The 27468-nt window shown below is 54.5% G+C and overlaps 2 protein-coding genes across 2 annotated transcripts in view; both read left to right on the forward strand.

Annotated features, from left to right (window-relative positions):
- The window catches only part of LOC133357720 (tumor suppressor candidate 3-like), a 20043-nt gene extending 13738 nt beyond the window's left edge, over positions 1-6305 (forward strand). Inside the window, exons 5-6 of the mRNA XM_061575815.1 lie at positions 2674-2764; positions 5033-6305. Coding sequence (XP_061431799.1) covers positions 2674-2764; positions 5033-5048 — 107 coding nt within the window. The 3' untranslated portion in view covers positions 5049-6305. The remainder of the gene's footprint in view (positions 1-2673; positions 2765-5032) is intronic.
- Positions 6306-10740: 4435 nt separating this feature from the next.
- On the forward strand, positions 10741-27271 carry LOC133357722 (uncharacterized). The gene is made up of 6 exons (XM_061575816.1): positions 10741-10990; positions 14008-14100; positions 21697-21764; positions 23076-23122; positions 26676-27043; positions 27267-27271. Exons 2-6 carry the CDS (start codon positions 14091-14093, stop codon positions 27269-27271), a joined length of 498 nt encoding a protein of 165 aa, XP_061431800.1. The 5' UTR covers positions 10741-10990; positions 14008-14090.
- Positions 27272-27468: the final 197 nt, after the last annotated feature.

Here is a 27468-nt window from a genome sequence, read left to right on the forward strand (position 1 = left end):
GGTGGCGTGGTGTGGGTGGTGTGGGTGGCGTGGTGTGGGTGGCGTGGTGTGGGTGGCGTGGTGTGGGTGGCGTGGTGTGGGTGGCGTGGTGTGGGTGGCGTGCTGTGGGTGGCGTGGGTGGCGTGGTGTGGGTGGCGTGCTGTGGGTGGCGTGCTGTGGGTGGCGTGAGTGGCGTGGTGTGGGTGGTGTGGGTGGCGTGCTGTGGGTGGCGTGGCGTGTGTGGCGTGGTGTGGGTGGCGTGGGTGGCGTGGGGGTGGGTGGCGTGGTGTGGGTGGCGGTGGGGGTGGTGGCGTGGGGGTGGGTGGCGTGTGTGTGGGTGGCGTGTGTGGGTGGCGTGTGTGGGTGGCGTGGTGTGGGTGGCGTGGGTGGCGTGGCGTGGGTGGCGTGGGGGGTGGGTGGCGTGGTGTGGTGTGGTGGGGGTGGATGGCGTGGTGTGGGTGGTGTGGGTGGCGTGGTGTGGGTGGCGTGGTGTGGGTGGCGTGGTGTGGGTGGCGTGGTGTGGGTGGCGTGGTGTGGGTGGTTTGGATGGTGTGGGTGGCGTGGTGTGGTGTGGTGGGGGTGGATGGCGTGGTGTGGTGCGGGTGGTGTGGGTGGCATGGGGGTGGGTGGGGTTTTTGAGTGAGGGTCCGTGAGGGCGAGTGGTTTAGCAAGTGATTGAATGAAATAGTGAGGCATGGATGTACACAAGCCACTCGTAATAATATCACCACCATCACCCAATCATCACCACCACTACCACGACCACCATCATCACCACCATCACCACCACTACCACCACCTCTATCACCATTACCACCTCTATCACCATCACCACCACCATCATCACCAACATCACCACCACCATCATCACCACCATCATCATCGCCACCACCATCATCACCAACATCACCACCACCATCATCACCACCACCACCATCATCACCACCATCATCATCGCCACCACCATCATCGCCACCACCATCATCGCCACCACCACGCCATCCCCACCACCACCACCATCATCACCACCACCACCATCATCATCACCACCACCACCGCCATCCCCATCACCACCACCACCATAATCACCACCACCACCACCACCGCCACCATCCCCATCACCACCATCACCACCACCACCATCCCCACCACCACCACCATCACCACCACCGCCACGTAATCGCCACCACTACTGCCCGGTGATCACCATCACCGCGCCGTTGATGAGGCTCGATGAGCCAGCACCGTCTGCCCGGCGCTCGCTAACGAGCTCGCCGCTAATTGGCTGAGCCCACGGAGCGCCGCGATGAGTCGGTGGGGTCACGATCAGCAGCAGCAGCAGCAGCAAGCGCCATCGTCGCTGTCGCGGCGATTACTCGCTCTGAATTATTCAGCAGCCAGGGGACCGCTTGGGTCACACCAGAAGCAGCAGCGGCGTTGACGGCATCAACAACAGCAGCAGCAGCAGTCGCATCAGCAACAGCATCAACAACAGCAGCAGCAGCAGTCGCATCAGCAACAGCAGTAGCAGCAACAGTAGCAACAGCAGTAGCATCAACAGCAGCAGTCACATCAACAACAGCATCAACAGCAGTAGCAGCAACAGTAGCAACAGCAGTAGCAGCAACAGCAGCAGTCACATCAACAACAGCATCAACAGCAGTAGCAGCAACAGTAGCAACAGCAGTAGCATCAACAGCAGCAGTCACATCAACAACAGCATCAACAGCAGTAGCAGCAACAGCATCAACAGCAGTAGCAGCAACAGCATCAACAGCAGTAGCAGCAACAGTAGCAACAGCAGTAGCATCAACAGCAGCAGTCACATCAACAACAGCAGCAGCAGCAACAGTAGCAACAGCAGTAGCGTAAACAGCAGCAACAGCATCAACAACAGCAGTAGCATCAACAACAGCAGTAGCGTCAACAGCAGCAACAGTAGCAGCAGCAGCAACAACAGTAGCAACAGCAGTAGCGTCAACAGCAGCAACAGTAGCAGCAGCAGCAACAACAGTAGCAACAGCAGTAGCGTCAACAGCAGCAACAGTAGCAGCAGCAGCAACAACAGTAGCAACAGCAGTAGCGTCAACAGCAGCAGTAGCGTCAACAGCAGCAACAGTAGCAGCAGCAGCAACAACAGTAGCAACAGCAGTAGCGTCAACAGCAGCAGCAGCAAAAGCATCAACAACAGCAGTAGCATCAACAGCAGCTACAGCAGCAGTAGCATCAACAACAGTAACAGCAGTAGCATCAACAACAACTGCAGCATCAACAGCAGTAGCAGCAACAGCAACCGTCGCAAAAGCAACAGTCGCATCAGCAACAGCATCAACAGCAACAGCCGCATCAACAGCAGTAGTATCAACAGCAGTAGTATCAACAACAACAGCAACAACAGCAGTAGTCACATCAACAGCAGCAACAGAAGTAGCAGCAACAGCAGCAACAGCAGCAAAAGCAGGAGCAACAGCAGTCGCATCAACAGCAGCAGCAACAGCAGTCGCTTCAACAGCAGCATCAACAACATAATCGGTCGCATCAACAGCAGCAGCAGCAGCATCAACAACAGAATCGGCATCATTAAAATTATCATCAGCATCATCGACATGATGTTGTTGATGTCTTTGATGTCAGTGATGGTGTCTGTGTTGGAGATGTTGATGACGACGACGACGATGTTGTTGTTTTTGTCAGTCCTGTGTCTCGTAGGCCTGGGTCTCGTCGTTTTCTTCTTCAGTTTCCTCCTCTCCATCTTCCGCTCCAAATACCACGGCTACCCATACAGGTGAGTGGGTCTCTGTGCGAGTCTGTGGGTCTCTGTGTGTCTGGGTCTCTGTGTGAGTCTGTGGGTCTTTGTGTGAGTCTATGGGTCTCTGTGCGAGTCTGTGGGTCTCTGTGCGAGTCTGTGGGTCTCTGTGTGAGTCTATGGGTCTCTGTGCGAGTCTGTGGGTCTCTGTGCGAGTCTGTGGGTCTCTGTGGGTCTCTGTGCGAGTATGTGGGTCTCTGTGCGAGTCTGTGGGTCTCTGTGTGAGTCTGGGGTCTCTGTGTGTCTGTGGGTCTCTGTGTGAGTCTATGGGTCTCTGTGCGAGTCTGTGGGTCTCTGTGCGAGTCTGTGGGTCTCTGTGCGAGTCTGTGGGTCTCTGTGCGAGTCTGTGGGTCTCTGTGGGTCTCTGTGGGTCTCTGTGGGTCTCTGTGCAAGTCTGTGGGTCTCTGTGCGAGTCTGTGGGTCTCTGTGCGAGTCTGTGGGTCTCTGTGTGTCTGTGGGTCTCTGTGCGAGTCTGTGGGTCTCTGTGTGTCTATGGGTCTCTGTGCGAGTCTGTGGGTCTCTGTGTGTCTGTGGGTCTCTGTGCGAGTCTGTGGGTCTCTGTGTGTCTGTGGGTCTCTGTGTGTCTGGGTCTCTGCGCGAGTCTGTGGGTCTCTGTGTGAGTCTGTGGGTCTCTGTGCGAGTCTGTGGGTCTCTGTGGGTCTCTGTGTGAGTGGGTCTCTGTGTGAGTCTGTGGGTCTCTGTGTGAGTCTGTGGGTCTCTGTGTGAGTCTGTGGGTCTCTGTGCGAGTATGTGGGTCTCTGTGTGAGTCTGTGGGTCTCTGTGCGAGTTTGTGGGTCTCTGTGTGTCTGGGTCTCTGTGCAAGTCTATGGGTCTCTGTGCGAGTCTGTGGGTTTCTGTGCGAGTCTGTGGGTCTCTGTGCGAGTATGTGGGTCTCTGTGTGAGTCTGTGGGTCTCTGTGCGAGTATGTGGGTCTCTGTGTGAGTCTGTGGGTCTCCGTGCGAGTCTGTGGGTCTCTGTGCGAGTATGTGGGTCTCTGTGTGAGTCTGTGGGTCTCTGTGCGAGTTTGTGGGTCTCTGTGTGTCTGGGTCTCTGTGCAAGTCTATGGGTCTCTGTGCGAGTCTGTGGGTTTCTGTGCGAGTCTGTGGGTCTTTGTGTGAGTCTGTGGGTCTCTATGTGAGTCTGTGGCTCTGTGTGAGTCTGTGGGTCTCTGTGTGAGTCTCTGGATCTTTGTGTGAGTTTGTGGGTCTCTGCGAGTATGTGGGTCTCTGTAAGTATGTGGGTATCTGTGTGAGTCTGTGGGTCTCTATGTGAGTATGTGGGTCTCTGTGTGAGTCTGTGGGTCTCTGTGTGAGTATGTGGGTCTCTGTGCGAGTATGTGGGTCTCTGTGTGTCTATGCGTCTCTGTGTGAGTCTGTGGGTCTCTGTGTGTCTATGGGTCTCTGTGCGAGTCTGTGGGTTTCTGTGCGAGTCTGTGGGTCTTTGTGCGAGTCTGTGGGTCTCTGTGTAAGTCTGTGGATCTTTGTGTGAGTCTGTGGGTTTTGTGTGAGTATGTGGGTCTCTGTGCGAGTATGTGGGTCTCTGTGCGAGTATGTGGGTCTCTGTGTGAGTCTGTGGGTCTCTGTGCGAGTCTGTGGGTCTCTGTGTGAGTCTGTGGGTCTCTGCGCGAGTCTGTGGGTCTCTGTGTGTCTGGGTCTCTGTGCGAGTCTGTGGGTCTCTGTGCGAGTCTGTGGGTATCTGTGTGTCTGGGTCTCTGTGCAAGTCTGTGGGTCTCTGTGCGAGTCTGTGGGTCTCTGTGCGAGCCTGTGGGTCTCTGTGCGAGCCTGTGGCTCTCTGTGTGAGCCTGTGGCTCTCTGTGCGAGCCTGTGGTTCTCTGTGTGAGTCTGTGGCTCTCTGTATGAGTCTGTGGATCTCTGTGTGAGTCTGTGGATCTCTGTGTGAGTCTGTGTGTCTCTGTGAGTATGGGTCTCTGTGTGAGTCTATGGGTCTCTGTCTGAGTCTGTGACTCTTCGTGTGAGTCTGTGGCTCTCCGTGTGAGTCTGTGGGTGTCTGTGTGAGTCTGTGGGTGTCTGTGTGAGTCTGTGGGTGTCTGTGTGAGTCTGTGGGTCTCTGTGTGAGTCTGTGGGTCTCTGTGTGAGTCTGTGGGTCTCTGTGCGAGTCTGTGGCTCTCCGTGTGAGTCTGTGGCTCTCCGTGCGAGTCTGTGGGTCTCTGTGTGAGTCTAGAAGTCGTGTACAACGGATTAATTCCTTGTCTGACCCAGTCGCGATGTTTGTGTCTCATTTTCTCAGCTTTCTTATAAAGTGAAGATGGCATTGGCGAATGGAGGAAAGATGATGGAAGTAACATCGTCAACATTATCATCGTCATCATCATCAACAACAACATCATTATTATCATCATCAACAACAACATCATTGACAGCAACATCGTTATTGTCATCATCGTCATCAACATCTTCGTTATCATCACCGTTAATATTGTCAACAATCGTAAAAACGTCACGCTCATCAACATCATCATCACCGTCATCTTGCGACGGTCATCATCTTCGTCATCATTACCATCCCTATCATCGCCAACCTCATTGTCAACCTCATCATCACCGCGCGCTTCCCATCACTGGAGGGGAAAACTGAACCAGGATGCTTTTTGGAAAGATCGTCAATGTGATTCTCTATTTTCTTGAATAAACATCAACATCATCTCCGTCATCATCATCAGTCATCTCCATAATCATCATCTTCATCATCATCTCCGTCATCATCATCTCCATCATCATCTCCATCATCTCCATCATCATCTTCATCAGTCATCTCCATCATCATCATCTCCATCATCATCATCTTCTCCATCATCATCTCCATCATCATCATCATCATCTCCATCCTCATCATCTCCATCATCATCTCCATCATCATCTCCATCATCATCTCCATCATCATCTCCATCATCATCATCTTCATCATCATCATCTCCATCATCATCATCATCTCCGTCATCATCATCATCATCATCATCTCCGTCATCATCATCGTCATCATCTCCATCATCATCTCCATCCATCATCATCATCATCATCGTCATCATCTCCATCATCTCCATCATCATCATCTCCATCCATCATCATCTCCATCATCATCAATCTTCATCATCATCATCATCATCTCCATCATCATCTCCATCATCATCTCCATCATCATCTCCATCATCATCATCTCCATCCTCATCATCAGTCATCATCATCATCATCTCCATCATCATCATCTCCATCATCATCATCAGTCATCTCCATCATCATCTCCATCATCATCATCTCCATCATCATCATCATCTCCATCATCATCATCTCCATCATCATCATCATCTCCATCATCATCTCCATCATCATCATCATCTCCATCATTATCTCTATCTCCATCATCTCCATCATCATCTCCATCCTCGTAGTAGTCACGGTTCGAGTGAGCGGAGCGTGTAATGTTTTATAATTATTTCCTCGGTTTTCTTTGTATGAGTTGTGCAACAAAATAAATGAGCAGACCACCTGCCTACTCCCTCCCACATCTGCCTCGTCAACTTACAAATGTGTTTAAGAATATTTGTGCATTCTCGCATCCTGCAAGAGACACATGGCCTCATCTCCCAGGGAGTGCATCTTATTTACTCGACAAAGGTACCAAAGGTCCCCCGTGTAGCCTTAGCAGACTCTTGGGGCAAGTGCTGTTAGCGAGCACCTATGAAGGCCGGCACGGCACACGAGGGGGTGGGTGGCCAGCACCACGCCCGACCGCCTTTGTCTCCCCAGTGGCGATGTTTACTACACACCGCACCAGGTACTCATTTGAGGCCGAGTCGACCTAGGGGAGGCCCAGGACCGGTTCAGATAATCGTCAGCGGGAATCGAACTCTGATCGCTGGGTTTGTAGCGCTTTCAGAAGCATCCCGGCTACAAATGAGAGCTGAACGAGAAGTGGCTTATCGTCATGTGGAAATGTATAGCAGTGAAATGCTCTGAACGCGCGTTAATTTTAAACGTGGAGGGGAAAACTGGAGGGGGGGCCCGGAGAAAAATCCACGCGACCGCCACAGGGAGAGAGAGAGACACGCAAACTCCAAATATACAGCAGGCGTCGGGGTCGGGATTGAACCCACGGCCTCCTGTAGACCAGGCGAGGTAGTTAACATCTCCTAGCCACCGTGAAGCCCCATTAACACATTCCTGCGGAGGGAGCTGGTAGGAACGTTGGGTTGCTCGGTTAATGGCCAGGGTCAACGGCGGCGTGGTGTATTCCGCAAATATGCCCGACTGTGAGGGCGGGCACAAGCCGGCGTGAGTAGGTAAACGTTGAGTTTTATAAGGGCACCACGGGGTGACCAGCCCCCTCCCCACCCAGCCCCACCCTCCCCACCAGCCCCTCCCCACCCTCCCCACCCAGCCCCTCCCCACCATCCCCACCCTCCCCACCCAGCCCATCCCCACCCTCCCATCCCCACCCAGCCCCACTCTCCCCACCCAGCCCCTCCCCACCCTCCCCACCCAGCCCCACCCTCCCCACCCAGCCCCTCCCTGCACGACGGACGGACACAATAATCCCCTGTGGGCTGGTGGAACCTGGCGGTTCCTACCAGTATCACCGGTGCAACACAAGCACAACTTTGGACCAGTTCTGACATTTTGTGTCTCATCAGCGTTGGTGTACGGTGCTTTTTCTGCAATATTTTGCTGGATTTTCTGTTTGCACATAGTCACTTTAAGATTCTAGATTTGAAGCTTTCGTGACTGCAAGGATTCATATTCTTAGGTTTTTTCGGTAAAGTCACGTAGGTTAAAAATTACAATTAATAAAAGTAAAATACAAATAAAATAAAAATCACGACGTTTCGGAGGCAACACAAGCTTCCGTCTTCAGGTGGAACAGTCACAGCACGATAGCTGCATCAAGTGTATCACAAGTGTATCACTTGATACAACTATCATGCTGTGACTGTTCCACCTGTATCAACGGAAGCTTGTGTTGCCTCCGAAACGTCGTGATTTTATTTTATTTTTATTTCACTTTAATATGTTTTCTTGTTGATGTTTTAGTTTTTTTGTTTGTTGCGGTTGCACCCGATTCAAGAGCCGAATGGCTCACAGGGCTATAGCTAATAAATGAAACTTGAAAAACTTGATCAGCAGAGTCATCTGGCTCGCTTGAACCGACGCTGGCGAACTGCCAGATGATTATATCGGTGTCAAGACCACTTCGACGCACTTGTACTGGGAAGGTTTTCTTTATTAAGGAGCCACGTGGTCACACTCTGACAGGCGGAGACCCCCACGGCAACAGGCCCAAGTCTCCCGTGCATCTCCCCCTTCTATACGGTCCGAGGCTACGCCCCCATTCCCGAACTTTCTCGCTGGTTCTAGACCGCTCGCTCTAGCGGCAGACTCCACCATCCTCTCCCGTCACCTGGCCACGCTCCTATTCTCGATCATTCCCGTAGCCACCAGTCCATTCATACTGCAGGCTGACTCCCCTGTCAATACCTCCCGTGGCCACTAGTCCACTCGTACTGTCGGTTGACTCCCCTGTCATTACCTCCCGTGGCCACTAGTCCACTCGCACTGCAGGCTGACTCCCCTGTCATTACCTCCGGTAGCCACCAGTCCCTTCGCATTCACAACTGATACCCCTGTCATTACCTCCCGTGGTCACCAGTCCCTTCACACTCACAACTGACTCCCCTGTCATTACCCTCCCGTGGCCACCATTCCCTTCACACTCACAACTGACTCCCCTGTCATTACCTCCCGTAGCCACCAGTCCCTTCACACTCACAGCTGACTCCCCTGTCATTACCTCCCGTAGCCACCAGTCCCTTCGCACTCACAACTGACTCCCCTGTCATTACCTCCCGTGGCCACCATTCCCTTCACACTCACAACTGACTCCCCTGTCATTACCTCCCATAGCCACCAGTCCCTTCACACTCACAGCTGACTCCCCTGTCATTACCTCCTTTAGCCACCAGTCCCTTCACACTCACAACTGACTCCCCTGTCATTACCCTCCCGTAGCCACAGTCCCTTCGCACTCACAACTGACTCCCCCGTCATTACCTCCCGTGGCCACCAGTCCTTCACACTCACAACTGACTCCCCCGTCACTACCTCCCGTGGCCACCAGTCCCTTCGCACTCACAACTGACTCCCCTGTCATTACCTCCCGTGGCCACCAGTCCCTTCACACTCACAACTGACTTCCCTGTCATTACCTCCCGTGGCCACCAATCCCTTCGCACTCACAACTGACTCCCCTGTCACTACCTCCCGTGGCCACCAGTCCCTTCGCACTCACAACTGACTCCCCTGTCATTACCTCCCGTAGCCACCAGTCCCTTCACACTCACAACTGACTCCCCTGTCATTACCTCCCGTAGCCACCAGTCCCTTCACACTCACAACTGACTCCCCTGTCATTACCTCCCGTAGCCACTAGTCCCTTCACACTCACAACTGACTCCCCTGTCATTACCTCCCGTAGCCACCAGTCCCTTCACACTCACAACTGACTCCCCTGTCATTACCTCCCGTGGCCACCAGTCCCTTCACACTCACAACTGACTCCCCTGTCATTACCTCCCGTGGCCACCAGTCCCTTCACACTCACAACTGACTCCCCTGTCATTACCTCCCGTGGCCACCAGTCCCTTCACACTCACAGCTGACTCCCCTGTCATTACCTCCCGTGGCCACCAGTCCCTTCACACTCACAACTGACTCCCTGTCAATTAACTCCCGTGGCCACCAGTCCCTTCACACATCACAGCTGACTCCCCTGTCATTACCATCCCGTGGCCACCAGTCCCTTCACACTCACAGCTGACTCCCCTGTCATTACCTCCCGTGGCCACCAGTCCCTTCACACTCAGCTGACTCCCCTGTCATTACCTCCCGTGGCCACCAGTCCCTTCACACTCACAACTGACTCCCTGTCATTACCTCCCGTGGCCACCAGTCCCTTCACACTCACAACTGACTCCCCTGTCATTACCTCCCGTGGCCACCAGTCCCTTCACACTCACAACTGACTCCCCTGTCATTACCTCCCGTGGCCACCAGTCCCTTCACACTCACAACTGACTCCCCCGTCATTACCTCCCGTGGCCACCAGTCCCTTCACACTCACAACTGACTCCCCTGTCATTACCTCCCGTGGCCACCAGTCCCTTCACACTCACAGCTGACTCCCCTGTCACTACCTCCCGTGGCCACCAGTCCACTCCCATTGCAGGCTGACTCCCCTGTCATTACCTCCCGTGGCCACCAGTCCCTTCACACTCACAACTGACTCCCCTGTCATTACCTCCCGTGGCCACCAGTCCCTTCACACTCACAACTGACTCCCCTGTCATTACCTCCCGTGGCCACCAGTCCCTTCACACTCACAACTGACTCCCCTGTCATTACCTCCCGTGGCCACCAGTCCCTTCACACTCACAACTGACTCCCCTGTCATTACCTCCCGTGGCCACCAGTCCCTTCACACTCACAACTGACTCCCCTGTCATTACCTCCCGTGGCCACCAGTCCACTCCCACTGCAGGCTGACTCCCCTGTCATTACCTCCCGTGGCCACCAGTCCACTCCCACTGCAGGCTGACTCCCCTGTCATTACCTCCCATCACCACCAGTCCCTTCACACTCACAACTGACTCCCCTGTCATTACCTCCCGTGGCCACCAGTCCCTTCACACTCACTACTGACTCCCCCGTCACTACCTCCCGTGGCCACCAGTCCCTTCACACTCACTACTGACTCCCCTGTCATTACCTCCCATCACCACCCCCACCACCCCTCCCCCCAACACCACCACCCCCCACCCACCACCACCCCCCACCCCCCCCTCCCTCTTGTATATAAACACGCGCTGCAACGTCACGCCAGGCGGGGGGAAGTGACGACACCCGCACGGAAGTGACGTGCGTGTGAGAGCCCCGCCCCCCTCGTCCTAACCTCCCCCCCCCAAAAAAAACCCGCGTAGCGTCCATCTCTGAGGCCAGACGGGAGCGAGAGAGAGAAAGACAAAGACGGACGCGGCAACGACTACAACAACAACAACAACGAAACAAACAAAACAACGGAGACTGGGAAACAAACAAACTCGCCCGTGGCGGAGGGAGGAGGCGAGGAGGAGGGAGGAGGAGGAGGAAACGACGCGGGCGGGAAAGCCGGCGCCGTTATGGCGACTAAACGAAAGAGGTAATAACATTTTTATTTGTAAGTCCGTTCTCGTCGTCTTTGTCTTCGTCGTCGTTGTCGTCGTCTTATGCGGCTGTTCTTGTCTTATTGTTGCTGCCGTGTTCGTCCCGTGCGAGCCGTGACATTTTCCCGCCTCCACGCGTGGGCCTAGAAGGTTCTCGCTGCGTTGTGTGGTGGTTTATTATTTTTAGCGGTCGTCGTCGAACGGTCGATCGATCGATCGATCGGCAATTGGGCGACAATCTATTTTATTTTGTTCGTTTTTGTTGAAACTACTACCCCCGACAGAATTTTTGTTGTAAATAAATTAAAATCATTTCGCCTCAGAAACAAAAAAATTTCGGTGGGGGGGGGGGGGGGAAATTGGGCCCACTGCTCGAAAATGCTAGAGCGGATAAGCGGACGAGCCCGCGCGCGCATTTCCCCATTGGTGTACCGGGCACCACGTGACGCGGCCGCGGCCAATGGGATCGCGCGGAGAGCGCGTGCGGGGTAGGAATTGCAATGGCGAGTGACGTCACCCTTTGTGGGGATTTTTGTTATATTTTGGTTAATTTAACGTTGGATGTGCGCGTTGGGTGTCTTGTCAACGCCATTGCAATTGCTACGTGCGTGTGTGTGTGCATAAATATGAAAGATATAGGTTAACTTCTGTAAGTTAATTGCAATATATCGTGCCCGTAATTTCCGCCCTCTTTGTAATCGCTGCTACGAGTGCGTTCTGTGTTCTGTGCCTGTAACGTGAGTGGATCGCTGCATGTGCAGTTGCTGGCGTGAGGAGTGAGTAGCGAGTGGAGTGTACAGTGAGTAGCGTGTGGAGTGTACAGTGAGTAGCGTGTGGAGTGTACAGTGTGTACAGTGTGGAGTGTACAGTGTGTAGCGTGTACAGTGTGTAACGTGAGTTGCGAGTAGTGTGTACAGTGAGTTGCGAGTAGTGTGTACAGTGAGTAGCGTGTACAGTGCAACGTGTGGAGTGTACAGTGTAGCGTGTGGAGTGTACAGTGTGTAACGTGTGGAGTGTACAGTATGTAGTGTGTACAGTGTGTAGTGTGCAGTGTGTAACGCGTGGAGTGTGCAGTGTGTAACTCGTGGAGTGAGTAGAGTAGCGTGTACAGTGTATCGGGTGGAGTAGCGTGTGGAGTGTACAGTGTGTAACGTGTGGAGTGTACAGTGAGTAGCGAGTAGTGTGTACAGTGTGTAACGTGTGTAGTGTACAGTGCGTAGCGTGTGGCGTGAGTAGAGTAGCGTGTACAGTGTGTAACGGGTGGAGTGTACAGTGAGTAGCGTGTGGAGTGAGTAGCGTGGTTGAGCGGGGGTGGACTCCACCTCAGCTTGTTGCGGTTATGCACTGTACTCAACATTGTCACTGGGGTGGGGAGGGGGGGGGGAGACAAAGGCGGCCGGGGCTGTTGCTGGCTTACAAACCACTCGGCACACTCGTGTGACACGTGCCGGCCTTCATGGGTGTTCGGGAACAGTATTTGTTCCCCAATAGTGGGTCGCCTCGACCTTAAATGAGTAGCTGGTGTGGTGTGTAAACATCGCCACTGGGGAGACAAAGGCGGCCGGGCGTGTTGCTGGCCACCCACCCCCTCGTGTGCCGTGCCGGCCTTCATAGGTACTCACCAACAGCACTTGCCCCAACAGTCTGTTCATCCTAAGCGGGGTGTCTTTGTGTCATCTCGGCAGAGGTCGCAAACGGGATTTGATTCCTTACCCGTACCCGGCCGCACCAGGGTCGCAAATGGGTACCCGGCTAGGTAGGGAACGGGTACCCGTTCCCTACCCGTACCCTACCCGAAATGAGTGACAAACGGTTACTCACCAGTGACTCACGGCCTACCCGTACCCGGCCGCACCAAGGTCGCAAACGGGTACCTGTACCTGGCCGGGTACGGGTAGCCGGGTATCGGGTAGGGTACGGGTATCGGGTACCCGGTTGCGACCTCTGCATCTCAGTCAGTTGACCCATGGCAACTTGGTCTGTTCCGTGACCTCCTGCCAGCGAGCCTTCGACACTTCACGTGGGCCTCAAAGTGCACCCAGCGTGGCACAAGTGCCGGGCTGACATCGCTGCCACTTCGTGGTCAAGGGCGGTTGTTGCGTGTGTTAATTTGGTTGTGGAGAGAGTGGAATTGTTTGCCTTACCTGGGCCGTGTGCTTCTGACCAACTTCGGTTTGGCAGCGAAGAACTTGCTCCAAATCGGTCGAGCGGCCTGTCGCTCCGCACGAAGCTCCCAGTCTTCTTGGCGACAAGCTCTGCTTGCGAAACGTGGACCACCTCTTGGAAGGAACACATCGGCTGATTTTACATTTTCTGCTTGGCCTGCCTCTGATCCATGCTGGATCGTGTGAGGAGCTCACACCCCTGAAATAATCTTGAGTGCTGTTGCATCGGTGAGCTCCGACAGGGGAGGCTGCGTTTGCTGGTTCACATCGCCCGCATGCCAGAGGTCGCAAACTGGTTTTGATTCCTTACCCGTACCCGTACCCGGCCGCACCAGGGTCGCAATCGGGTACCCGTACCCGATACCCGGCTACCCATACCCGGCCGGGTATCGGGTAGGGTACGGGTACCCGATTGCGACCTCTGGGATGAAGCCATGTTGCAGGCGCGGATGGGTTGATTCTCGGAACTTGAATTGTGAGAAGAGACAAGACGTTGGGAAATGAGTGACAAACGGTGACTCACCATTGTGACTCACGGCCTACCCGGCTACCCGTACCCGGCCGCACCAGGGTCGCAAACGGGTACCTGTACCCGGCCGGGTACGGGTAGCCGGGTATCGGGTAGGGTACGGGTATCGGGTACCGATTGCGACCTCTGGTACCCGGTACGGCATGTAAACATCACCATTGGGGAGACAAAGGCGGCCGGGCATGGTGCTCCCCGCCCCTCACCTCGTGCGATGTGCCGGCCTTCATAGGTGCTACTCGCAAACAGCACTTGCCCCGAACAGTCTGAGGTTACATGGTGGGGGGGGGAAATTTATCTTTGTGTCTCTGTGCGCTTGCAGTAAGAAGCTCGACTCCCTGGTGCAGAAGCTGCAGGACTTCATGACTCAGTCGGTCGGCGAGGAAGAGGGCGGAGGCAGAAATCATGGGCTCCGGTGAGTGTGTGCGGGTGAGCTGGTGGTGGTGAGCGAGCGGGTGAATGGGGAGGTGAGTTGATTGGGTAGGTAGGTAGGTGAGCGAGTGGATGGATGGAGGAGGCTCGTGAAGGCCGCTGCTGGGCAGTTGGAGGCAGTCGCCCGCCACACAACAACGAAGGGCAGAGGAGCGACGCTCACAACAACGAGCGGAGCGCCGGGCGGCTAAAATGCAGCGTGTTGTCACAGTAGAGGGGGGGCACAGCTGGTCATCTCAGTCAACCCATGGCACCTGGGTCTGTCCCGTGACCTCCTGTCAGTGAGCCTTCGACACTTCACGTGGCCTCAAAGTGCACCTGGCCTGGCACAAGCGTCGTGGAGACGTCACCATCACTAAGTGGCTAATGGCGGGCGTTGTTGAGTGGGTGAGCAGTGGCTATGCGCGTGGCGGCCTGTAATCCAGCGCTGCGGCGGCAGTAGCCGGGGTTGGTGTATCACCCGTACACAAACGTTACGAAGCTCCCCATCTTCCCGTGGGCATCGATGAGGAGCCCGTACACTGACTTCGCCAGGAGAATGCCGTAGAGCAAATGTGGGCTCCCATCTGTTCGAGCTGTATGAGATCGAGCGTTGCTCCCTTGCACGTACGGGTGCTTTCCGGGTGCTGCGGTTTCCTCCTGCACAATAACGCTGATACTGGTAGGAACCTCCTGGTTACACCACAGGGGATTATTGTGTCTGTCCGTCCGTCGTGCAGGGAGGGGCTGGGTGGGGAGGGGCTGGTTGGGGAGGAAGGGGCTGGGTGGGGAGGGGCTGGGTGGGGAGGGGCTGGGTGGGGAGGGGCTGGGTGGGGAGGGGCTGGGTGGGGAGGGTTGGGTGGGGAGGAAGGGGCTGGGTAGGGAGGAAGGGGCTGGTTGGGGAGGAAGGGGCTGGTTGGGGAGGAAGGGGCTGGTTGGGGAGGAAGGGGCTGGTTGGGGAGGAAGGGGCTGGTTGGGGAGGAAGGGGCTGGTTGGGGAGGAAGGGGCTGGTTGGGGAGGAAGGGGCTGGGTGGGGAGGGGGCTGGGTGGGAGGGGCTGGGTGGGGAGGGGCTGGGTGGGGAGGGGCTGGGTGGGGAGGGTGGGGAGGGGCTGGGTGGGGAGGGGCTGGGTGGGGAGGGGCTGGGTGGGGAGGGGCTGGGTGGGGAGGGGCTGGGTGGGGAGGGGCTGGGTGGGGGGGGGCTGGGTGGGGGGGGGCTGGGTGGGGAGGGGCTGGGTGGGGGGTGGGGCTGGGTGGGGAGGGGCTGGTCACCCGTGGTGCCCTTATAAAACTCAACGTTTAACCTACTCACGCCGGCTTGTGCCCGCCCTCACAGTCGGGCTTATTTGCGGAATACACCACGCCGCCGTTGACCCTGCAGGCCATTGACCGAGCAACCCCGACGTTCCTACCAGCTCCCTCCGCAGGAGGAATATGTTTACTTGGCCGATAACTCCTTTATATATAGAGGATCACAGAGCTTGGGGGAGGAAAAATGTCGTGCAGCTCAGCGCTTGGATGCCGCCTATCCTCTCGTCTGGTTCCTCCTCCTGTCACCTCGGAGTCGTTCTCTCTCTACGAGAGCGAGCGAGTACTGTGCGGCATGTTGCAAGTTGACATCACCGTCGTTATTATTACGAGTGAATGAATGATTTGATGATAAGGTCGTGTGAGAGAGGAGGTAAGTGAGGCGAGCGAGTTAGTTGGTGTGTAGGCGATTTGATAAGCTGTTGAGCTACTCTGTAAGTGAACGAGTGAGTGGATTGCAAGGTAGTCGAGTGAGTGCGCGGTTGAGTGACTTAGTTGGCAGGTAGGAGGCTTAGTGAGTGTTTTCGTAATTTAGTGAGTCCTTGGGTGAGGTCGGTGAGTAAATGATCGAGTGGGTGAGTTAGATGTACGTGGTTGGGCGATTCATTGAGTGAGTTGGTGACAAGGTAGTTGAGTGGGTAGGTGAGTGAGTGAGTTTGTGGGTAGGTGATTTGGATGTATGTGATTGGGCGATTCATTGAGTGAGTTGGTGACAAGGTAGTTGAGTGGGTAGGTGAGTGAGTGAGTTTGTGGGTAGGTGATTTAGATGTATCTGGTTGGGTGATTCATTGAGTGAGTGGGTGACAAGGTAGTTGAGTGGGTAGGTGAGTGAGTGAGTTTGTGGGTAGGTGACTTAGATGTATCTGGTTGGGCGATTTCATTGAGTGAGTTGGTGACAAGGTGGTTGAGTGGGTAGGTGAATGAGGAGTTTGTGAGTTTAATGGGTGGGCGAGTCGGTGAGTAGGTGGTTGAGCGACTGAGTGAGGCGTTCGGCAAGTGGTTTACTGAAGGAGTGGGTCATGGAGTGATTATGTGCATTGATGCTTGAGTCAGTGGATGAGTGAGTAGTGGTGGGGGGGGGTAGTCGGTGTGTGAGTGAGTAAATTAATGAGTTTGTATTTGAGTTTTTGTAGGTTTGGTGGCTGAGTGAGTTGGTGAGTGGTTGCTGGTGGAGTGAGTGAGTTGATGGGTGGTAGGTTCTTTGTTAAGTGCACGAGTTGGTGGGTGGGTGGTTGAGCTAGACGAGGCGGTGAGTGTGTGCTCGGGCGAATGAGTCAGTGGGCCGGTGGCTGAGTGAGTGGATGAGTTCGTGGTTTGAGTGACTTTGTGGGTAGGTGGGTCGGATGATTGAGTGAGCAAATGTTTATGGGTTGATGAGCCAGTGAGAAGATCATTTGAGGGATTAATACCTCCTTGCTCTGGTTTGCATCAGGGCCAGAGCCTTTTCAGTCAAATATGGCCCATGAATGTATTCATTTATACATGAGTGATTGGTAGGCCCAGAACATGACTCCCGCCCTCCACTCTTGCCTGAATGAACAGCCGTAAGAGGTCACTCAAACCAGGCAGGCGATCTAGGAAAGGGCAGGCCTATGAATTAAAATAATATTTGTGATTTCATTGTATACAAACAAGTAGTATATTTACACTATGAGACCTCCTTTACAGTGGCAAAATATAGTGATAGGTTTTTTACCCTTTCAACTGGTACAGAAACTGTCACCTTTATACAAGGCATCATGTTTGCAATAACCACAACGCAAGCAGTCAAAATGCAAACAAGAGAAACAACTCTGATGATGACAAGGACAGTGCATATCCTTATCATCATCAGAGTTGTTTTATTTTTATTTGCATTTTGACTGCTTTGTTGTGGTTATTGCAAACATGATCCCTTGTATAAAGGTGTCAGTTTTTTTGTACCAGTTGAAAGGGTAAAACCTATCACTATAAGTAGTATATTGCAATAATATGAAAAAAGAAGAATAGGTTTTACCCTTTCTGGCAATAAAGCAGGATATGTTAAGATGTTAAAACACCAAATGAACACCTTTTTCAAGGAATCGGGGCTACTGCAGTACCACGCACGGGGGCTCGTGATGAAACATGCAAACACACGTAGATAGGAACAAGTGAATAACAATAATAAAATAAACAATAAACTACGGACGTTCAATTGCTTATGTTGTTGTAGTTTGTGATCGAAACGCTGTAGTTTATTTATTTTATGTTTTATTATTTTTTATTCATTTGCACCAATCTACGTGACTTTTACCGAAAGACCCGAAGATATGAATTCCTGCAGTCACAAAGCTACAAGTCATCTCCATAGATATAAAAGGCCAAGTGTGATTAGTGTGTCTGTTCAAAATGTTTAGCGTACTTCCCGACATGCAACAAACTTGAAATTTGCCTGTGGGTACTTTCCAGACTGTACACCATGCAAACATTATTAAAATACACTTTTTTTTGGGGGGGGAGCTCAATAATTCAAATATATTTTGCCCGGCAAGTGAGCTGTGACGTCACATCTGTCACGTGACCGCGCATGTGGAAGCGTCGCGCATTATAGGTAGCGGTTAGCGCTACGAACCCGGCGACCCGAGTTCGATTCCCGCTCACGGCCACCACCGGCGACGATTATTTTAACCGGTCCTGGGCCTCCCTAGGTCGACTCAGCCTCAAACGATGTAACTGGTGCGGTGTGTGAACATCGCCACTGGGGAGACAAGCGGCCGGGCGTGGTGTTGTCACCCACCCCCTCGTGTACCGTTCCGGCCTTCATAGGTGCTCGCTAACAGCACTTGCTCCTACAGTCTGTTAAAGCTATATGGGGGATCTTTGTCTTTTGGAGCGGTAGTGTAGTGCTTAGTGCTATGCCGCGCTATGTACCCAGTGCTCTGAATTCAAATCCCACTCACGGCCAACACCAGTGACGATTATTTGACTGGCCCTGGGCCTCCCCTGGGTCGACTGAACCTCAAATCAGTTCACATGGTGGAGTGCGTATTAAACATCAGCGCACTGGGGAAAGAAAGACGGCTGGGCGGGGTACTGACTGCACCACACAACCCCTTGTGTGCTGTGCCGACATTCATGGGTTTCTCCACTCACGTAAACAACCATTTAATGCCGGTATCGGCACCACAGCGGTTTGTGCCAGGCTCGGTGCACTTTGAGTCCATCAACGCGAAGTGTGGAGGCCTCTTATCAGGAGGTCACGGGACAGATCCAGCAGGCGCCGTAGGTCGGCTGACTGAGATGACTGGCAGATGAACCAAGCTGTGCCACCAAATCCGCCCGGCGCTCCGCTCGTTGTTGCGAGCGTCGCTCCTCTGCCCTCCGTTGTTGTTGGTGGGCGATTGCCTCCCAACTGACCAGTAGCGTTCTTCACGAAACTCTCACAGAGGCCGATCTTAACACGCTGGTATCGGTCACCGGCAAGCCCAATCAGCTCCACATCCTCCGTACCATGTCAGCCCGTCTCTTCTCCAGCCGTGCTTGAGCCCCTTTTAGCCCCTTCTTTCTGGCCAAACGAAGCGATTGGGCATGCAGTGGCTGCCTGTATCTGCCCAGTAGCGTCCTTCACGAGCCTCCTGCACGCACGCGCACTCACGCATGCGCGCACACACTCACGCGCGCACACTCACGCATGCGCACACTCACGCATGCGCACACGCACGCACTCACGCATGCACACACGCATACGCGCACACACACACACACACACGCACACACTCACGCATGCACTCACGCATGCACACACTCGCACACACACTTGCGCGTCTTCTATTCCCCTCCCGTCGAGGCTTTTAACGGAGTTCCTTTTCAATTTGGATCTCAGCACCGCTGGGGATATTGGAAATCAGAAGTGGCTCACGGTATAAATTTGGTCTTTGGTCAACGGTTGTGATGTTGTGTTGCAATGCGATGCGGTTGTGTGTGTGGTGAGTGGTAGTGTAGTGATTAGCGCTACGCTGCGCTCCGAACCTGGCGATCCGGGTTCGATTCCCGCCACGGCCAACCCGGGTGATGATTATCTGAACCGGTCCTGGGCCTCCCCTAGGTCGACTCAGCCTCAAATGACTACCTGGTGCGGTGTGTGTAAACATCACCTCTGGGGAAAAAGGCGGTCGGGCGTGGTGCTGGCCACCCACCCCCTCGTGTGCCGTGCCGGCCTTCATAGGTGCTACTCGCTAACAGCACTTTCCCCTACAGTTTATTAAGGCTACACGGGGGATCTTTGTCTTTGTGTAAGCAGAATAAGTTGAGCTAAGCCCTGGGGTGGCACGGTGGCTTCCTGGTCAGTGTATTTCCGCTACATACCCAGCGATGACCTGAATTAGATTTTCCAACTCCAGCCAATGTCGGTGAGGACTATCTGGGGAGGAGATGGAGTGACAATGAAATCAGCCACGGTGGCGAGGAGATGCTAACTACCTCACCTTGCATACAGGAGGTCGTGGGTTTGATCCTGACCCTGAAGACACCTACTGTATATTTGGAGTTTGCGTGCCTCTCTCCCCGTGGTGAGATGTTAACTACCTCGCATGGTCTACAGGAGGTCGGTGGGTTCGATCCCGACCCTGACGATGCCTGCTGTATATTGGAGTTTTGCGTGTCTCTCTCCCTCCCCGTGATCGCGTGGATTTTTCTCCGGGTCCTCCAATTTTGAGTCAACGTCACCACGGGTTTTGGAGTTATTGGCTTTAAAAAAATCCACTTGATGATGATAAGCCACTTCTTTGATCTACCATTTGTGGTGACCAGGTCGCTCATTACAAAGTGCTCAGTGGTGGTTCTTACACCTGCTAAAAAAAAAACAAGTTTACAGTTTAGTTTTTAGCGCGTGGCGTGCAAAAGTGGAGGTGCTGGTGGGATCGGGGGAACGGGAGGGCCTTCACCCAGCAGCGGCTGCTGCTGCCGCTGCTGCTTGAAATAATGATGATTATGATTGTTACTCATCTTGAGGACAAGGTGGTATATGCACGGTGCTTGCTACTGGTCTGGCTGCACTGCCGTGCGTGGTGGTGCCGTGTGTGGTGCCGTGCGTGGTGGTGCCGTGTGGTGGTGCCGTGCGTGGTGGTGCCGTGCGTGGTGGTGCCGTGCGTGGTGGTGCCGTGCGTGGTGGTGCCGTGCGTGGTGTGCCGTGCGTGGTGGTGCCCAACGTTCGTGGTGGTGTGGTGCGTGCCGTGTGCCAATAGCCGGGGTTTTATGGCACTCTCGCGCGCCCGTATTGTGTAAACAAGCCCAATCTGCTCGGATTTAAGTGGCCTTAAAGTTTCTTTATTTGCACTAAAAAGATAAAAGCTAATCGTGTAGGTTTATGGTGTTATTGTACCGACTACTACTACTACTACGATGCTCAATAAGAGAGGGTGCCGTTTTCTTAATTGGATTATTTTACGTCGTAAGTGCAGCCGCGTGCACGCACGCTATATATTTTAAGCGACGCAAGTCGTGATTATGATAATCATAATAGAAAAAAAAACTTACTACCCTTGGCGCATCATGGGAAAGGGTGAGCAGAGTCGTTGATGGTAATGAGTGGGGAATAGAGAACGGAATATGGGATGGGATTCCTGGATGGAATTCCCCAAGACGGACAAAGCAGGGCTGGGGGCAGAGGTCGCAAACGGGTTTTGATTCCGTACCCGTACCCTACCCGTACCCGACTGGGTACGGGTAGGGTACGGGTATCGGGTACCTGATTGCGACCTCTTGCTGGGGGGGACGGTGGGGGGGGGTCACGGCTGGAGATGAGCGGCAGGCAGAGAGGAGGGCGAGGAGGAGGGTAGTGGTGGTGATGAGATGGTTGTGGTGATGATGATGATTTTCATGAGGCTGATGGTAATGATGATGAGAGGGTAGTGGTGGTGGTGATGAGAGAGTGGTGGTGAGTGGTGGTGGTGGTGGTGATGATTGGTGGTGGTGGGGATGATAAAATGGTGAGGGTGGTGGTAATGATGAGATGGTTGTGATGATGATGATTTTGATGAGGGTGGTGTTAATGGTGATGATGAAAGGGTGGTGGTAATGGTGATGATGAAAGGGTGGTGGTAATGATGATGAAAGGGTGGTGGTGGTGATTCTGATGTAATGGTAATGATGATGAGAGGGTGGTGGTAATGATGATGAAAGGGTGTGGTGGTGATGGTGATGAGCGGGTGGTGATGATGAGAGGGTAGTGTGATGATGAGAGGGTGATGATGAGAGGTTGGGGGTGATGGTGATGCTAATATCGATGAGAGCGTGACGACGATGATGACGTGCGTGCGCATTCTCTCGTCGTAGACGGCAACGAGGAGGAGGCTCCCGCCGACGCGAAGACGCCGCCTCTTGCGGACAAGACGAGAGACAAGGTGAGCCCCACTCCGCTGTTGCGTTGTCTGCACTCCACCGGCCCTCGCTGTTAAGCCAGACCAGGGGTTCGCGCAAAACAAAACGACAACAAGGCCCATTTTTGTTCTCCTAGAATGCCGCGTCGTTAACGCGTCGCGAAGTGGGTGATGCAACGTGTCGGGGAAAGCGGCACTCTTGATAAGGCGGACGCGAAACGGATGACACAACGCGCTGAACGTATCGGGGAAGGCACTCGTTATGACGCGGACGCCAATTGTGGATGGTGCAACGCGTTCGAGTGAGCGGAGAGCAGAGGTCGCAACCGGGTACCCGATACCCGTACCCTACCCGATACCCGGCTACCCGTACCTGTCCGGGTACGGGTACCCGTTTGCGACCCTGGTGCGGCCGGGTACGGGTAGGCCGTGAGTCACTCATTTCCCAACGTCTTGTCTCTTCTCACAATTCAAGTTCCTAGAATCAACCCACCCGCGCCTGCAACATGGCTTCATCCCAGAGGTCGCAATCAGGTACCCGATACCCGTACCCTACCCGTACCCGGCCGGGTACGGGTAGGGTACGGGTACGGCCGGGTACGGGTACCCGTTTGCGACCCTGGTGCGGCCGGGTACGGGTACGAGGGGTAAGGAATCAAAACCCGTTTGCGACCTCTGACGGAGAGACGTCGCGTGAGAAGGAATGAGCGGTTGTAGCGGCCGCCTCGGCTGGGCGACATCGCACAACACGGCATCGGGATGCTGCTGGATGCTTCTAGAACATTTTTTATTTCGATTTAAAGCTTTCGTGACTGCAGGGATTCATCTTCTTGGTTCTTTCGGTAATGTCACGTAGAAGGGAAATAATCATCAGGAAGACCTGTTCTTCACCTGAGGACGGCTGCTTGCGTTGTGGCCGAAACGTCGTGAGAATTATTTATTATGTTTTATTTTTATTGTTTTTATTTCCCTTCTACATGGCTTCTAACCCACACGCGCTAACCCACACACGCTAACCCACACACGCGGCTCCGTCTCCTGTTCGGCGCTGCGTTCAGGCATCTGGTGGCGTTCACGCGGACCGTGCTTTGCCCCGATATGAATGTGCTGTTTAGTCTATCGCGGTCTTTACATCGAGCGACGCTCTTCGTGAACGCAGCCGCTACCGCCGCGTTGTAGGAGAGCGGCTGCCACTCGGGTTATAACGATGTGTGTGTGAGTGTTTATAATGGTGAGTGAGTGTTTATAACGATGTGTGTTGTGTTTATAATGATGTGTGTTCCATGTTATAACGACCACGATAACAAAGTTGCGTCTGCTCTCTTTGTGCTGCAGGATACAAGTTCTCCCAGCCCACAGGCCGGTCCATCGCGCTCACGAAGGTACGAGACTTAGATCACAAGATTCACCATCTTTCTCTGTCTCTCTCTCTCTGTGTCTCTCTCTGTCTGTCCTCTGTCTGTGTCTCTCTCTCTGTCTCTCTGTGTCTGTGTCTCTGTCTCTGTCAGTCTCTCTCTGTCTGTCTGGCTCTGTCTGTCTGTCTCTCTCTGCATCTCTTTGTCTCTCTGTGTCTCTCTCTCTGTGTCTCTCTCTCTGTGTCTCTCTCTCTGCATCTCCTTTGTCTGTCTCTCTCTCTGTCTCTTCCTCTCTCTCTGTCTCTCTCTTTGTCGCTCTCTCTATCGGGATCGAACCCACGACCTCCTGCATACCAGGCGATGTGGTTAACATCTCACCACGCGGCGCCTGAATAAAAAAATCCCCCCTCCCCCCACATCCCCCTCCCCCCCATCCTTCCCCCCACATCCTTCCCCCCACACCACCCCTCCCCCCACACCCCCTCCCCCCACACCCCCTCCCCCCACATCCTTCCCCCCACACACCCCCCCCCCCACACCCCCTCCCCCCACAGCCCCCCTCCCCCCACATCCTTCCCCCACGCCCCCCTCCCCCCACATCCTTCCCCCACACCCCCCCTCCCCCCCCCCCAATGCATCGGTGGGGGCCTCTGCTACATCCTCGTTAATTATTGAACGTCTGCGGCCCTATTAATATTTTAACTCGTTAACGAGCTGAGCCTTAATTGCCTGTCGGCCGGCGCGGGATGAATATTTCCTAACGATATAATTTATCGTTAATTATACAGCAAGCGCCACTCACACCAGCGGGGTGGGTGGGGGTGGGGTTGTTCAGTTCTGGCTGAGTGGACCTTGAGGAAGGCCTGACCGAGTGTTCAGTTCTGGCTGAGTTGACCTAGAGGAAGGCCTGACCGTGTGTTCAGTTCTGGCTGAGTCGACCTAGAGGAAGGCCTGACCGTGTGTTCAGTTCTGGCTGAGTCGACCTAGAGGGAGGCCTGACCGGGTGCTCAGTTCTGGCTGAGTTGACCTAGAGGAAGGCCTGACCGAGTGTTCAGTTCTGGCTGAGTCGACCTAGAGGAAGGCCTGACCGGGTGTTATGTTCTGGCTGAGTCGACCTAGAGGAAGGCCTGACCGTGTGTTCAGTTCTGGCTGAGTTGACCTAGAGGAAGGCCTGACCGTGTGTTCAGTTCTGGCTGAGTCGACCAAGAGGAAGGCCTGACCGGTGTTCAGTTCTGGCTGAGTCGACCTAGAGGGAGGCCTGACCGGGTGTTCAGTTCTGGCTGAGTTGACCTAGGGGAGAGCCTGACCGGGTGTTCAGTTCTGGCTGAGTCGACCTAGAGGAAGGCCTGACCGTGTGTTCAGTTCTGGCTGAGTCGACCTAGAGGAAGGCCTGACCGCGTGGTATGTTCTGGCTGAGTCGACCTAGAGGAAGGCCTGACCGAGTGTTCAGTTCTGGCTGAGTCGACCTAGAGGAAGGCCTGACCGCGTGTTATGTTCTGGCTGAGTCGACCTAGAGGAAGGCCTGACCGAGTGTTCAGTTCTGGCTGAGTCGACCTAGAGGAAGGCCTGACCGGGTGTTCAGTTCTGGCTGAGTTGACCTAGAGGGAGGGCTGACCGTGTGTTCAGTTCTGGCTGAGTCGACCTAGTGGATGGCCTGACCGGGTGTTCAGTTCTGGCTGAGTCGACCTAGAGGAAGGCCTGACCGGGTGTTCAGTTCTGGCTGAGTCGACCTAGAGGAAGGCCTGACCGGGTGTTCAGTTCTGGCTGAGTCGACCTAGTGGATGGCCTGACCGGGTGTTCAGTTCTGGCTGAGTCGACCTAGAGGAAGGCCTGACCGGGTGTTCAGTTCTGGCTGAGTCGACCTAGTGGATGGCCTGACCGGGTGTTCAGTTCTGGCTGAGTCGACCTAGAGGGAGGGCTGACCGTGTGTTCAGTTCTGGCTGAGTCGACCTAGTGGATGGCCTGACCGGGTGTTCAGTTCTGGCTGAGTCGACCTAGAGGAAGGCCTGACCGGGTGTTCAGTTCTGGCTGAGTCGACCTAGAGGAAGGCCTGACCGAGTGTTCAGTTCTGGCTGAGTCGACCTAGAGGAAGGCCTGACCGGGTGTTCAGTTCTGGCTGAGTTGACCTAGAGGGAGGGCTGACCGTGTGTTCAGTTCTGGTTGAGTCGACCTAGTGGATGGCCTGACCGGGTATTCAGTTCTGGCTGAGTCGACCTAGCGGAAGGCCTGACTGGTGTTCAGTTCTGGCTGAGTCGACCTAGAGGAAGTCCTGACCGGGTGTTCAGTTCTGGCTGAGTCGACCTAGAGGAAGGCCTGACCGGGTGTTCAGTTCTGGCTGAGTCGACCTAGAGGAAGGCCTGACCGGGTGTTCAGTTCTGGCTGAGTTGACCTAGAGGGAGGGCTGACCGTGTGTTCAGTTCTGGTTGAGTCGACCTAGTGGATGGCCTGACCGGGTATTCAGTTCTGGCTGAGTCGACCTAGAGGAAGTCCTGACCGGGTGTTCAGTTCTGGCTGAGTCGACCTAGTTGAGCAGCAGGCCACGTGTGGTGAGTCTTGGAGTGTGGAAGGCTCGCTGCTGGCAAGAGGTCAAGGGTCAGACCCAGCAGGTGCCACGGGTCGACTGACTGAGATGACCGAGATGACTGGCTGATGCACCACCTGTGCCCCCTACTGTGCCAACTTGCCGTGCTTTATCCACCTGGCTCGTTGTTGTGAGCGTCGCTCCTCCGCCCTCCGTTATTCCCGGAGGGCGACTGCCTCCAACTGCCCAGGGGCGTCCTTCACGAGCCTCCTCCGTCACAGAGGCCGATCTTGACACCGCTAGTACCGCCCGCTGGCAAGTTCGTTCAGCTCCACAGTCTGCAGCCCATGCTGGGCCGCTTAAGCCCCATCTATCTGGCCGAACAGAAGCTGCTTGGTGAATGCTGTGGCTGAGCATGTGGGCTACGTAACCCAGCCAACGCAGCCTCGCCTGCCGGAGTAACTCACCGATGATGGGGACCGTGTCCCGATGAGATCTTAGGTAACGACACAGTGGCAAGATGTTAACGGCCTCGCTAGGTATACAGGAGGTCGTGCGTTCCACACCGACCCTGACGCCTGCTGTATATTTGGAGTTTGCGTGTCTCTCTCTCCGTGGTGAGATGTTAACTACCTCGCCTGGTCTACAGGAGGTCGTGGGTTCCACACCGACCCCCAGATGCCTGCTGTATATTTGGAGTTTGCGTGTCTCTCTCTCTCTCTCTCCGTGGTGAGATGTTAACTACCTCGCCTGGTCTACAGGAGGTCGTGGGTTCGATCCCGACCCTGACGATGCCTGCTGCTGTATATTTGGACTTTGCGTCTCTTTCTCTCCCCGTTGTAATCCGTCAACGACCCGGATATAACCTCACATTACATCTGTAATACATTCATCGTCGCGTTGTATCCAATTCGCGTTATGAAAAATAACACGCGGCGTTACGGGTGAACGGACAATTTTGTTTCCGCCTAGTTACGCCCGATCCGCGGTTATAACCGGGGCGGGGACGCCGGATTCGAACCGGCAAACCCTCGCTTCACCCGTTCCCTCCCGCTCTAGGAAGCCCACGCACGTCGTGAAGGTCGTCGCTTCCGATGAGGACAACAACGACGACGATCTGGCCGAAGATGACGACGCCAGGAACAAAGACCAAGGCAACGAAAACAACGATGACAACAACGATGACAACGACGATGTTGAGGACGGGCAGGAGGTGGATGATGACGACGGTGGTGGTGACGACGACGACGGTAACAACCGTGGTGGTGGTGGCGATGGTGGTGGTGGTGGATCTAAGGGGCGAGTGGTTGGAGGGCGAGGAGGAGGAGGAGGAAGGAGGACGAGGGACAAGGAGAGACCAGCGGAGGAGGAGGAGGAGGCGGAAGATTCCGCTGATGCCTCCATGGATGTCTCGGAACTTCCTGAAGGTGAGGTTCAAGATTGGTTCTGCGGTGTGGGTCTGTCTGTGGGTCTCTGTGTGAGTCTGTGCATCTCTGTGCGAGTCTGTGCATCTCTGTGCGAGTCTGTGCATCTCTGTGCGAGTCTGTGCATCTCTGTGCGAGTCTGTGCATCTCTGTGCGAGTCTGTGCATCTCTGTGAGTCTACTGGTCTCTATGTGAGTCTGTGAATCTATGAGTCTCTGGATCTCAGTGTGAGTCTAGAACTCTTGAGTCTCTGGATTTCTGTAAGTCTACGGCGCTCTGTGTGAGTCTATGGCTCTCTGTGCGAGTTTACGGGTCTCTGTGCGAGTTTACGGATCTCTGTGCGATTCTGTGAATTTCTGAGTCTCTGGATCTCTGTGTGAGTCTATGGATCTCTGTGAGTCTGTGAATCTCTGAGTCTCTGGATCTCT

Source organism: Lethenteron reissneri, chromosome 59 (assembly GCF_015708825.2).
Source record: "Lethenteron reissneri isolate LAM-NWPU_2019-01 chromosome 59, ASM1570882v1, whole genome shotgun sequence".
Classification (NCBI taxonomy): Eukaryota; Metazoa; Chordata; class Hyperoartia; order Petromyzontiformes; family Petromyzontidae; genus Lethenteron; species Lethenteron reissneri.